Source organism: Peromyscus eremicus, chromosome 5 (genome assembly GCF_949786415.1).
Source record: "Peromyscus eremicus chromosome 5, PerEre_H2_v1, whole genome shotgun sequence".
Classification (NCBI taxonomy): domain Eukaryota; kingdom Metazoa; phylum Chordata; class Mammalia; order Rodentia; family Cricetidae; genus Peromyscus; species Peromyscus eremicus.
Genome location: NC_081420.1, coordinates 30,615,878 through 30,630,762, shown reverse-complemented (window position 1 = coordinate 30,630,762; position 14,885 = coordinate 30,615,878). Strand labels below are relative to the sequence as shown.

Here is a 14,885-nt window from a genome sequence, read left to right as displayed (position 1 = left end):
GTCAGCCGTATACTAACCATGTAAACCTTCCTTTCCCACCATAAGGAATTCTCTCTGAGCAGCATGCCACTTGCTCCTTCTCCCAAGAGATTGCTGCTTTCTGGGGTAAATACAGCAATTAGTTATCAAGCTGTAAATTGCAACTCAGCACCTCCATGAAATCGATGACAATTCTTTAGCTTGTTGAATTACGTTGCTTGGGCCCTTTCCCAGGGTCTACCAGTGTAATTCCCATACCTGTTTTTATTCCTCATTTCATTTGCTGGACTTGGTTTTCTATGTTATCTCTCCCTGATTCTGACACAGGGACTGGTCACTACTACAACTAGCACCTTGGCTCACAAGCAATTCTGCTTCATGACTAGCTTCCTGAGCCTACACAGATCATTCCCTTTGGGCTTCTCCATTTAGCATATACCAGCTAATCTTCACAAGTATGGAAAGGAAATAGCAGCTCACATCCACCTGGTCTGCTCTAACTTACCCTCTTCAACCAAAGCAATCAGGTCTCTTTACTGTTATAGAAAGAAACCAAACAGTAACTCAGAGAACTAAAAGGGAAAGTAAGAACAATAGAGGATTAGATGAGGAATGCAAACTATGGAATTAGTCATGTTGAAGAAGAGAAAGTTTGAGGGAGATAATAATGATCTCTAGCACTGAAAGGAGATTTGAAAAATCCTTCTCAAAACTAAAATGAGAAGAATATCTACACCACAGACACGGAGGAAGAAATTCGTATAAGAAAAAACACAGCAATGTGGGGGAAGACATTACTTTATGAAGACTACTTTATGTCAGAATTACCACTGGGAGAGATAATTGTTTTCTTTATTGGTCTTTAAAATAAATTATATAATATGAAGACCCGAGTTCTCATTCTGGATTTGGCAGTAACCAAATGTACAATTTGGGCAGATGACCTCATTTGTAAAACTGAAAGTCATATTAAATTATTTCTCAAGTTCATGACTGCCTTATGACTGAATAATTTTCCAATTCCAGTATGACATTGTGAGGTAAATGCAATCCACACTGGACTAGGTTCACTGTGGAAAGATCTCATCGATACTATGACTATAGGAAAGATGCAAGATCATCAAAGAAGCTGTGCAAAAAAGTACACAAATTCCAAAAGCATAATTATAAGAAATGCTGAACAGATAAGAAACACTATTATCCACAAGGAATTAAGAAAAAAACTCAAAAAAAAGTTCCTAAAACATGTTTTTTCTCTCAAGATGGGCAGGACTATAAATTATATCATTTGTTCCTATTGGGATGATGTCATCATGCTAGGTTTAACTGCTTTTAATAACTGGTTCATTGCAGTCATCTCTCACTTTCTCCCACGTAAGATCCAATCAGCCTTTCAATGAACTACTTCATGAGTCATAATTTTACTGTTTATGATTCAGAAAAATGTCTTCGGTCAGTATTTCCCAGACTGCTATGGGCTCATTCCAAGAAGCAATTTCATCTTCATTGGTTTCCTACAGGAAGCCAGACCAGCTTCCTATTATTTTATTTTCCTTACTTTTAGCATACCATGGCCCACATCAAATTAACTGGAAGTGTGAGTGATAGAAGAGTTTATTCTGTACAACTTGAGTCCAACACAAACAATGCCCAGTCTAGAAGTAAGAAATTCAAAATTAAATACAAAATGTGCTAATATAAGAACCATCTTTCAAAATATTACAAAATAGTATGTTACTTTTTTTTTTTTTTTTTTTGGTTTTTCGAGACAGGGTTTCTCTGTGTAGCTTTGCGCCTTTCCTGGGACTCACTTGGTTGCCCAGGCTGGCCTCGAACTCACAGAGATCCGCCTGGCTCTGCCTCCCGAGTGCTGGGATTAAAGGCATGTGCCACCAACACCCGGCATGTTACTTTATTTTAATCTTACTGAAAGCATTATACCAGTCAGAAACAAATTTTTATTTAAAAATTTTTTTGTGAACACAGGAAATACTGTAAAGATATTAACATAGATTAATATGGAGAATTCATAATATTTTAATCCCTTAATAATAACAAAAAAGACCAAAATCTGAAATGTGAAATGTAACTTAGAGTGATCAAACGACAAAGTAGCATACCGCTGTGCTGTGGGATGGTCTGTATGTCAAGTGTGTTGCTGACTGGTCAGTAAATAAATCACTGATTGGCCATTGGCTAGGCAGGAAGTATAGGCGGGACAAAGAGAAGAATTCTGGGAAGTGGAAGGCTGAGAGGGAGACACTGCCAGCTGCCACCATGACAAGCCGCATATGAAGATCCTGGTAAGCCACAAGCTACGTGGCAAGGTATAGATATATAGAAATGGATTAATTTAAGATGTAAGAACAGTTAGCAAGAAGCCTGCCACGGCCATACAGTTTGTAACCAATATAAGTCTCTGTGTTTATTTGGTTGGGTCTGAGTGGCTGTGGGACTGGCGGGTGTCAGAGATTTGTCCTGACTGTGGGCCAGTCAGGAAAACTCTAGCTACACCGCTGAGCTAGGTGAGCTGTTTGTTTATACTAGGGCCTTGGCCAACCCCATTCTCAGTGTCTACTACCCATGGCTAAGAATCAACTTGTCTTTAACTCACAGCACTGGGGTATAAAAAGTGTGGGCTGAAGGACATGGACTGTATTCATGCTTCATCTCTAAATATAAGAAGGATTCTGTGAAATACCAATTCTCATAGGCTGTACACTACTTGGAAAAAAGGCTTCTGAGTGAGAAGAACTGGAGTACACCAGATTCACCCCAGCCTCTCCCCATTCTGATTGCAGGTGTCATTTGGGGCTATAAAGTCTCACATTGTCATGAACTGGTGATTAGCAGCAATATTTGACAACAGACTCAGAAGCTGATACATTAAAAGAAGAAAGTCTAAGACGAATGCATTTAAGGCAACTATATGAATGACCCAAGACACCTGAAATGCTAGAGAAATGTTTCTACATTTTGTGGCCACAAGACTAGGCTTAGGACTAACTGGAAATTTCTAAAAATCAAAGTTCTCATCTTCACCATAGACTTCAGAAATCAAAGACTCTGGGGATGAGGCCTAGCAATTTTGAGGGGACACCAATATAAGCTTTACTAACTTATTCTCTCTTCCTTCCACCAGGACATTCCTTGAAAATAATCCACTCACTTTACAGTTCCCTTTTAACTCCTCAACTACTAAAACCCCTGCATTAATCTGTTCAGTCCTACTACCACTACTTCAGATGCTCTTTTTCAAAGTCCTTAGTCAGATATGGGGTACGGCTCAGTAATAGAACACTCATCTGCTATGCACGAGCAACATTACAAGTAGATCTTCAACATTATGGCAAAGGCCATTGATCTCTTCCTTGTCCTCTATCCCCTTCTTCCTAGGAAGGTCTACATTTTTAACATAATTCTACCCACTGCCTCTTGTCTCCTTGGTTCCTGCTATCCTACTTTGCCTTCCCATTCCCTCTACAGGGCAAGTTCCTTACAGTCTTCTATCTCCTTTCCTCCAGCCACCAGCCACTATCTTAAGAACTCTGAGAGCTGAATTTACAACCCAACAGACTATCAAGTCCCACAGTGTGTTTCCTCCAAGTGTTCTTCAAGTGCTGGCAGTAAAATCTCTCACAGCTGTTTCATCGACTGTCTGGTCTCTGAGCACTAGTGCTTTGCCTCCTCTCTAGAGAACATAGAAGAGTCCACCCATCCTGCTAGGTGATCTGTTCTAGCCTTATCTCCTTTATGATGTCACCAGACTCATGCAATACCTAAATCTTTGCAACCTGTAGATTCTAGCCTCTAACATTCAAGTCTAAAGAAGTGTTCTTCTTTGTTCAACACACACAGAAGCTGCCTGGCATAGCCTAGCTCCGGGTCCACTCTACTTTCACACTTCTTTTCAGCATTCATGGCCAAAATTTTCTCCCTTCTGACTCTTGGCTTTCTGTTATTACCTCCATTACAACTCTCCACTCCCTACTTCATCTGTAAATACTATCCGTATACCTTAAGACCAGAGCTAGTGCTCTCCCTTTCCTCCTTGATGCCATCCAGTCCCTCAGACTGAGTTCTCTCTCACCTGGCACTACAGACTCAAAGCCACTGTGCAAGTTTCTGATACTTGCACCAATCACCCCAACTAAGCTGAATCCCTCAACAGCACAGGTGGATTTCATACATCTCTCTGTTCTCTACTATACCACACTTTGTATGAAGTATATGTACAACAAATATCTGTTGAAAGATTAAATTATTTTAAAAACCAAAATTCTTAGGCCTGAAAGGACTCAGTGTGTAAAACCATTTGCTGCCCAGCCTGATGACCCGAGTTTGATCCTCAGAACCCACATGGTAGAATGAGAGATCCAACTACTGAAAATTGTCTTCTGTCTTCCACACATGCACTGCAGCATATATAAGTCCACACAACACACATATATATGCCTCACACATAAGTAAATACATTTTTAAAATTCTAATTAAGTACCATTCCTGGCAATTAACTGACCCTTTAAAAAAATAGCTAAAATACCATAAAACCAGATAAATTTACTTTGTACTAATTTAGAACAAATCAAATCAAATGTCTCTGCTTACAATTTTTATACTACAATCACTCCAGAATGATACTCAGACACTATTGTGCTCAATAATACTCAAGAAAATATAACAAATTGGAGAAATTTTTAAATATTTTGGAGGAAGGAAAAAGACAATTACATTTGATACAAAGATAGTAGGGGGAAGGTGACTGTAAATAAGCATAAGAGTTTCTCCATCTTCTCATCATGCTAGTATATGGCTTCTAGAGGTTATAAACCATCTACAATCAAAAAAGAAAAAATCTGAAACTTAGGGAAATTGAAAAATGAAATGGTGATCTCCAAACACCCCATTTTTTGTCGGGAATATACTTTTGTGGTGATCAGAATATCAAAAGAAGTATGGAAGATAAGCTAACTGCTTCAATTAGGGGGAAAGAGTCCTTTATTCCTGAAATGATAGAACTAATACTCCTCTGAAGAAAATAGGATAATCTCTCAAACACAGAATCCTAAGACAGGCCTTCACCATGGAGAAACAAACACTGAAAATCCCTAGGAGAACAGCAGCTCCAGCTGCAGAATATAAAGACCCTCCTCCTTCCAAAGGCCAGATTTTAAGCCCACATATAACAGAGAATGACTGATAGATGAAGAAACCAAGAGGGCAAAGAATGTAGCTCTGGCATGTGTTTAGCATGTATGAGATCCTGTGTTCCATCCTCAACACCCAAAGAAAAAAACAGGAAAAAAGAGAAAGATAGGGTTTTGTTTGTTTTTCTAAACAGTATAGGCAGATAAGAAAGTCTTTGTAAACCTTCAGATGTAGCTCAGAGAAAAATGGACCAATCTCAAATTGAAAAATAATGATGATAATAATAATAATAATAATAATAATAATAAATTAATATAATTCATTATTTGTTTTTATTTTTAAGATGCATTTATTTTATGTGTATGAGTGTTTTGCCTATGTCGATTACATGTGTTTCAGGTGCATCAAGAGGTCAGAAGAGGGTATTGGATATCCAGAAGACTGGAGTTACAGATGTTTGTAAGCCACCATGTGTGTGCTGGGTATCAAACCCAAGTATACTGCAAGAGCAGTCAATGCTCTTAATTTTGGAGTCCAAGGATTCTGCAACCCAAGCATTAACCCTCAATTTTTAAAATTTGCTGTTTTAGAACTAGGCTTATTCTATTGTTCATTAAATCAGGTCCTAATTGCTGCCTTAAGCAGCAGAGGTGTAGAAAGCAGGCATATTGCCCCCATTCTGTACAAAACTGAAAGATGTAGAGAAACATGAAAACACCTTAAATACTACAATAAAATTGTTGTATTTGCTTTGTAAACAGAGAAAAAACATGGATAGATATTTATCGATTTTCTCAAAATTTAGAGCCATTTGTTTTTTATTTCTAAGCTCTACTAACCACTTGATTGAATAGGTACCTAAATAGAATGAATCAAGCCTGGTTTCAAATTTCATTCACCCAAGGAAGCATCAGGGCACAGTCACAAAAAAACCTGAGTCAAGCAGAAGCTGGAAGGCTGGGAAGAGCTTCTCAAGTTTACTATGACTTGTTCCATACAGACAACTAAAGAAAGATGGGCAGTGCACCCAGTAGTATGAATACACAGAAGAAACCAACATTAAGAGTGTCACAATAAGAGGGAATGGCAAAAAAGAAAAGGCTTACTCTTTTTACAATTCACAACAAAAAAAATTAAGCTAATTTTAACATATGTTTGCAACCCAAATAATATCATTTTTAGGACTATATTACAGCACAAAACTATCCATCAACCCAGGCATATAGCCACTACCAGAAATTAACATTAAAATAAAGATTTTAATAAGCTACTCCTTCTAACATTTTAACAAATACTTCTCTCACAGAATGATATGAAATGTCTGAACAGAGGCTCTTGAATATAGGGAACAACCTAAAATGAATGCAAACTGCTACTTCAGTGTTACTTGAAAGATTTCATTGTACTGTTGAGTAACAGAAACCTCAGCTTAAAAATTATAAGTATTTTTATTAGGATGAATTCCCAAACTAATACTGAAGACTAAACTTGATAAGGACTAGAAGTTGTTATTGTATTGAGAAACAATATATGTGAGTGCATAGAGAATACTACAAGGAAAGCCGAAGAAGCTATGGCAATGAGATGAGCTTACCTTGACATGGCTCTGGGCACCAAGATTGTAGATCTCTGTAGGTTTGACTTCATTGATGATTTTCACCAGGCAGGTGCTGTCAGTGAGGTCACCATAGTGCAACTTCATGTCTTTAGGATTTAGAAAAAGATCATTAGATATGAGATAACATGAAAAACATTTCAATATCAAAGCTGAAATACACATTATTCATGTATGAAAATAAAGGTCAAACTGTAAATGTTCCCAGGTATGACATCCCATCCCTACAATCCCAGTACTTGGACCACAAGACAGAAGGATCTTGAGTTTGAGGTTAGCCTGAACTACTTAGCAAGATCCTGCTGTGTGTACCAATCCCCTTCCACCAACACAAAACAGAAACATTGTATTTGATGGCTCTTGAGTGTCAGAGTATAACTTTTATCTTTAAGAAACACACAATGTATAAAGATAAGTGTGTGTGAGTAAATTCATATGTACTTGTTTAAAAAAATGGTAATATCCTGAACATGTTAGACAATTATCATAGGACTGTAAGAATTTAAAACAAGTATTATATAAAAGTGAAATATGGACAAATATGACCCTAGAATAATATATATACTCTCTAAAAAAATTTACAACACACTGATAAAAGAGAAGATACCTCTTTTTGAGTAATTTTGTTTAGATATTTGCTGTGGAAAGGAATATTATTTTAAGATGTGTTACATTTGTTTATGCTGGGGAACATTTGTTTAATGACGCAAAGTGTGTTGCATTCCTTTATGTTGTATTTGTGTAACTCTGTGAAGCTGTGTTACTTTCTCTGTCTAAAACACCTGACTGGTCGAATAAAGAGATGAAGAGCCAACAGCTAGGCAGAGAAAAAGGATAAGCAGGGCTGGCAGGCAGAAAGAATAAATGAAAGGAGAAATCTGGGAGAAGGAGAAACAAGAAAAGAAGGAGAGGAGGACATCAGGGGCCAGCCACCCAGCTACAAAGAAAGCCACAGAGTAAGAAAGGTATACAGAATAGAGAAAGATAAAAGCCCAGAGGCAAAAGGTAGACAGGATAACTTAAGAAAAGCTGGCCAAGCTAAGGCTGGGCATTCATAAGTAATAATAAGCCTCCATGTGATTTATTTGGGAGTTGGGTGGCAGGCCCCCCAAAGAGTAAAGAGTAAAAAGAGTAAAAAACAAACAAACAAAAAACCAAAAAAAAAAAATAAATAACAAACCACAGATATTATCTTGTGATTTTTAAGTACCTTACAGAGTAAGTCCTTAAGCTGGCTATGATATGTCTACAGTAGTAACATAACTACTTAACGGACAATCAATCTATTCAAATCTATACATTGAAGTTGATTCTTATACTGATTTCATTATTCTAAAAATGTGAGCAGTTTTCTAGCTTAGTCTACATCTAGATACAATGGTGGTATCATTGTGCACAAAAAATTAATATATATTGAGTACTTCTCATCTGAAATTTCAAAATGTGATGTGATTCCAAATTCTAAAATTTTTGAAATACTGACAATGTAATGCCACAAATGAAAATATCCATACCTTGAAGACTGTTTGTGCACAAAATAATTTAAAATATTGTATAAATTATGTACATAAAACATATGAAACATTATAAATTCTATGTAAATACTTGGGTCCTATTTATAAGTCATCTTATTATAAATATGAAAAAAGAATACAAATCTAAAATTCTCAGGTTCCTAGTATTTTGTATTAGAGCTATTCAACATATAGTAACTTCCAGGAAGATACACAAGTAGCTTAAACATTAGGTGGAAAGCCTTTTCCATGAACAACTAGATCACCTTCCTGATGATACCAATACTTAAAAGTAACCCAACCTTTGACTCTTCTCACACATAAAACCTAAATCATTTTGGGGTTACAATCCCACTGTAGCATCCTTGATGACCAGAAACACTAAGTAACACCGAGACTTGAAAGCCCTGTGCACTAGGCTGATCTCTGCCCTTATCGTGGCATGTGACCTTGATAAAGTCACAATCTCTCTGTGTCTCCATGTACCAAATAGTCTCTTTAACCACCTGAGTGAGGAGCTAAAATAAGAAAATACTGTGATGTGCTGTCAAAGGATGCTGCTCTTCACAGACAAATTAAGAGCAACAAAAGTAAAAAAGCCAGTAAATCCTGATATTAATCTTTAAAGCAATTTAAATATAATTTGAATCACCATCAAGATTTGAAAGCATATTTAAGAATTATTTTAAAAATTCAATGTATATTAATTACATGGGTAAGGAGGATCTGGGAGGATTTGGAAGAAGGGAAGAATATGGTCAAAAATAGACTGAACAATTTTTTAAATAATATTTTTAAAATTTAATAAAAAACTTTTAGAAGAAAACATATGATTAAATCTTCAAAAAAGTCAATATACAAAGGTCAGTTAACTTGAATAAATTAAACAAAATATAAAAAACAAGAGTGCTCCTTTAACACAGAACTGCTGTTACTTGAAGAAGCAGTGATCTCTGACCTGAAGAAGGCTGATCAAAGATATGTCTTGCCTATTTCTCTTACAGCCATCTACTGAATATCACTCTTGTATAATCAAACCAAGAAAGCACTAAGCCTAGGGCAGCCACGAGGAAGGATTCCCTAGATTGCAGGTCAGGTGTAATTCACTGCAGCAACACCTGGGTGAATAATTGTGACTAGATGGGCTATGAATAATATTTCAAAATATCTTTTCTAAAAATAGGAAGCAACAGAAAAAAATTAGAGAAAGAAAATTACTTACTTCCTTCAATATGAGCCTGTGGATTCTTATATAAATGTTCAATTCGACCTGTATTAAATGAACTGGATCGCCGTACAATTCCATGGACCTGAGTTTTAAGTATAGAAAGACAAATATAAATTATAAATATAAAATGAGGATTAATAAGCAACTCAGAAGTTCATTTGCTAATGTATGGTTCTAAAAAAGTATAAACAGTACTTGCAGATGGAATTTTTAAATTATGAGAAATAGTTCCAATGTTTACTTTCTGCCTAACTACTGCCTGTGTGCTACCAGCACACTGCTTCTGACCGTATCCAGGGTTTGTACTGTCAATCTCAATGTAAGTCATTAGATAATTACAAGGCTTCATGCATAGTTGCAGATACTCAAGTTTGTCTTCTAAACATGCACAGTCATACTGATGACAAAAATATCTCTGATTTGAAAGTGAAGTCAAACTTAAGGCTGCAGCTGTGAAACTGACTTGACCTATTTAACACAGAGCATACGGTTTCCACAGTTACCCTGAGTTCCCAGTGCTACTTCACGCTGTTATAGCAACTTCTGGAGGCACAGACACAATCAGAGAGCAGTTGCTATTGTGAGACTGTGTAGAAAAGTTGGAAAGCCAAACTATAAAGATTAAGGAAAAGATTATATATTACTAAACTTAAAACATAAAAGACTCAAAGATTAAAAAATTAAGACTTAAAAAAAATCTTGATATGGCCATGGTCAGTATAAAAGGATAAAGTCACTAAACAGCAGAGCATACCTGTATGATACTAAAGAAAAGACCACTGTGTCTGACACATGACAGACATTGCTCCACACTTGGTCCCACTTCCTCCTTGTGTCAAGATTTCTCCCTCTGTGCTGCCAATGCCAACAACAGCTTATGCCACCAACTGCCGGAGTTCCAGTTGCACTGGTGGCAGTTTTAATCCTTGACTTATTTTAGAAGTGTTCTTTCTAATGTTGGGTAGATTCATTTACAGCTGAATACACTTCTATATTTTAACTCAATCGTTTTCTGTCTATTTCAAACCAAAATTAATCCCTGGCATGACTCAAACATTCCAAGTGCAAAGGGGAATTATAAACACATAAGGCTTTCTTTCAAACAGAAAGAAATGTCATTGCCATTTTATATGGCATACACAAGAAACTGACTTCTGCTAAGGATATGGCATGCTCACAATTAATAATTATGTTAGGTAACTGCTTTTGCCAAGAGAAAATCACTCATCAATACCATTTCCCAAAAGAACAAAACCCAAGAAAAGTTAGTAAATAAGAAAATACGTTAGAAATGTTGTAAACTTGGCTGACATTTTAGTAAGCAAACATTAAAATTTAGGAAGCATTAAATAGAAATGTATTATTATTAAGCTTATAATTAATTGTATTTTATGGTCTCCAATTTTGTAAGTTGCTATTGGATTATAAAGTCAAACTGATCTACAAAATTAATGATTATTTTTAAGTAAGGGACAACTTTACATATATACTAAAGCATAAGAAACTTGGTGTTTACACCAAAGTTATTCCTAATATTCAAATTTCTCCAATATAAGTGCTCTGCTGTATTCAGTAGAAATTTTCTTTGTTCTAAAAAAATGTAACTTATTTGATAATTAAAATATAATTATTATTTGGGCAGCCTTAACTACTAAATTCTAGAGAAATCACATATTCCAATAAGCAAAAGCACAGAGAAATGCCCTAAACATACAAACTTGCAAGGCTTTGATAAGAGTATTCTGCAATCTTAACAGACTTGGACACCAAGTCAGAGCAAATAAAAGCAATGGCTTTAATGTCACACCTACAAAAGCAATCAATAAGCCCTAGTTTTTGTTTTTGTTTTGTTTTTCTCTAGTGAAAAAAAAAAGTGTTTGAATTTCCACTTACTCCCAAATTTGGCAAGTATGTAAAAAGGAAGAAAGAGTTGCCAAATACTTAATCCATGACAGCAGGTATTATTCTAAGAACTAATGAAAGCTCAGTCTGTCTGCTTTTGAGGCAGGTGAAATACAAACATTAAGACAAGCCAAAATGTGTGCAAACTGCAGAATCTAGTTAAGAATTTGAGATTAGCAGCTTTCCCTTTACAGAGAGAAATAGGTAGGTGCTTTCTCAAGATATGGGGAGAAGAGGAGATGTGGATTAGGAAAGCAAACAGAGAAAACAAACAAGCCAAGTGACCTTTACATAAACTTAATCAGTACTGTTATTAATTGTGCTAGCTAGAAATATCTAAGTTCTTTAGTGGAAGAGGATGTTTTAACATACAAATCTCATGCCTCAGTCAACTGTCAAAGAGGAAAATTTCAGGTTCTCTCAATATCAAAACAAAGATGGTTTGATTTCAAAATGTTAAGTTCAAAGTAGATGCTAAAACAAAGAAAAGCTTTCTCATTACTTATTGAGAAGAGAGGTGATTCACACCACTGGTCTCCAAATTTGCCAGTGTGTAAATTGTTCTTGGAGGAGGATGGTTAGTGCCATTCATCTTTGGAGTATGGATCACCTAGATTGTATCAGCAGCTGATATTTACACAGCAGACACTGGCCTTTACTGGTGTAAGGCCAATCTTTACAGTCACCATGCCTGAAGTGAGAACACTGCCTGACAGGCCTAGTTGCACCATGGCAGTTCAAAGGGCACACTTGTTATATACTGCCAGTATAAGCTGCAGTTTGAAAATGAAATCTATATGAAGAAATACCTTTTTTTCTAATCAAAGTACCAAGCTTCTAAAATTAAAAAAAAGGCCCACAGATCAAGGAAGGAACAGGAGGAAGTTCACATTTTAAAACACTTGGCACACGAATTACTAGTGTTTGAATTTAGTCTCTTTTCTGCTTTGATATTCCATCTCAGGAGAGGTGGTCATGGTTTCTTTCCTGGAAGGGAAACCCACAATATACCCATTCTTTATTTTAAATTCTGATATGCTGTGTTGCTGTTGAAAGGTTATTAAAAAGAGATTACCTTATATTCACAGATACATGTTAGCTTTTGAAGAGTTCAACTTGGTCTTTTTTAGTTTTAGCCTTTGTATCTCCCATTTTCCTCTGTGCAATGTGAGCACACACTGTAGTGGTTACCTCATGTTGTCAGCTATCTAAAACTGCGGGGCTAAGAAGGTACTTGAAGCCTGAATGTACTTCCATGGTGGGTTTCACTCCTATTGATCATTCTTTTTCCCTGAAAATGTGAGGGAATGCACAAGAGAACATGCCTGCTTTCAATGTTGTAAATCATGAGTTAGACTATTGTGCATTCTACAACATGTGTCCCTGGCTTGCCACCATTCACTCTCTCTGCCACTCCTGTATCAAGAGGTACCCTGTGTCTCACAAAGCTTCACTGGCTAAGTGTTTCATACATGCTCTCTTCACTTCATCCTCCAAAGAATCTTGGACCATAGACAGATGCGTTCATCGTCTCTACTTATAGACCAAGGAAGGAAGGAAGGAAGGAAGGAAGGAAGGAAGGAAGGAAGGAAGGAAGGAAGAAAAAGAAAAACCAAAGAAGAAGAAAAAGGAAGAAACAAAGTAAAGTCTTAGATGGGTCAAGAAACTGGACTGAGGACACAGAGCCAACAAGAACAGAGGATTTAGAGATAAGTCACCCAGTAGCCAAGCCCCAGGGCTGAATGCTATGAGGACTAGACTGCTTATTCAGCTCCTTGATATGTGGTAGTCAATAAGGAATAAAAGAAGTAAATGGACTTTTAGCTTTAGTAAGCTACAGAATATATATAGTATATATAAGGTAGATAAGGTTTCTTCAGGGTAACTGTCTATAAAGCCTGTAAATTGTTGATTCTTCTCACTATGAAGACATCTGCAGATATTAAAGAATGAACAAGAGAATCAGACATGGTGGCATATGCCTATAATCCCAAAACATGGTAGGTAGAGACAGGAGCATCATGAATTCCAAGCAAGCCAGGGTTATTCAGCAAGACCTTTTCTCCAAATAATAAGAACAATAATAATGTTAACTATAAAAAATAAAAACAATAAACAAGTATGGATGCCATCACTTTTTTTAATTGTTCTAATCCTGAGTAAAAGCCAAGCAACTATAAAAACTACTATTCTGAGTGTCTTCTCAGTAAGAACTGAGGTAGAGATAAAGCATATAGATGACCCTCAATATCCACAGGCTCTGCAACCATGGATTCAACAAACTGCAGCTACATCCATGTGTCCTAAACGAAAGCAGACTTTTCTTTGTTCCCTGATTAACACAGCTAGTTATGGAATGTTTGCACTCTACTGGGTATAATAACTATCCTAGTGATGATTTAAAGAATACAAAAGAATATATATAGGCAATACACAAATAACACTTTATATACACAACTTGAGTGTCATGAGACTTTGGTATGTGCAAATGCTCCTGGAACCAATCCCCTTGCATAATAACAAAAGATAACTGTATTTTACTTTTTTACGTTAGGGCTCATTCAGAATATAATCAGATGCAGAAGTTTCAGCAACCACATTAAACATGTTCCAAGCTTCAGGAATCTAAAGATATCTGGACAGAGTAGTAATTAAATCTTACTCAGCATTCTGTTAATAAATGCTATCCCTGAGGATCTGATTCTCTTGAGACCCAGCCTCTCTGTGTCTGGTGCTGGGGTCTGAACTCTCCTTGGAGTCCCTGTCATGCTACTACCCCTCTGTCTGTTCTTGGCTTTAATAATTCTAATAAACTTCTTAGTGCCCAGTAATTCAAAAAATGATATTCCTTTACATACATGTTGTTCTTTGATAGTTTTCTATGCCTGTTGTAATTTTTCATTGTTTTTTAAGTACAGTAAAAGCAAAGGAACTTAATTAACTGTGTTATTTTCCCCACTGACCTGGCTGTGCTCCTCTACTGACCTCCTTCTCTATGCCAAACTAACGGTGCCACTGACAGCAAATCAAAGTCGGCCTCTTCTAGCAGAAGAACAAAGCAGCTACAGCATCATGCCTCTTACACTGCTGAACTGTTCCTGGCCCACACTTTGCTACCAATCCTATGTTGTTTCTAGTTATTTCTAAGTTTCCTGGTATTTCTGAATAGTAACTGAATCTGAATGGAGTCAAAGTAGTTCAGAGGGTAAAGCCAGCAAGATGGCTTAGCACATAAAAATATGTGCTGCCAAGCTTGATGACCTGAGTTCAATCCCCCAGAAAACAGAATTAGTTGCCACAAGTTGTCTTCTGACCTTCAGACACACACACACACACACACACACACACACACACACACACACACACACATATATATACACACACATATGTGTGTGTGTATCCACATATGCATGCAAAGTAAAAAATTGTAATGTAATAAAAAAATCCATAAGTAGTTGGGAAGTAAGGCTGCACTGGTTCACCCAGTCAAGTCATTCAT

At 36.5% G+C, this 14,885-nt stretch overlaps 1 protein-coding gene across 1 annotated transcript in view; it reads right to left on the bottom strand.

The window, feature by feature from the left end:
• Positions 1-14,885, bottom strand: part of Gmds (GDP-mannose 4,6-dehydratase) — a 584,865-nt gene that overhangs the window by 454,336 nt on the left and 115,644 nt on the right. Inside the window, exons 3-4 of the mRNA XM_059263223.1 lie at positions 9,479-9,566; positions 6,722-6,831 (exon numbers count right to left, since the gene is read on the bottom strand). Of these exons, the coding sequence (XP_059119206.1) occupies positions 6,722-6,831; positions 9,479-9,566 (198 nt within the window). The remainder of the gene's footprint in view (positions 1-6,721; positions 6,832-9,478; positions 9,567-14,885) is intronic.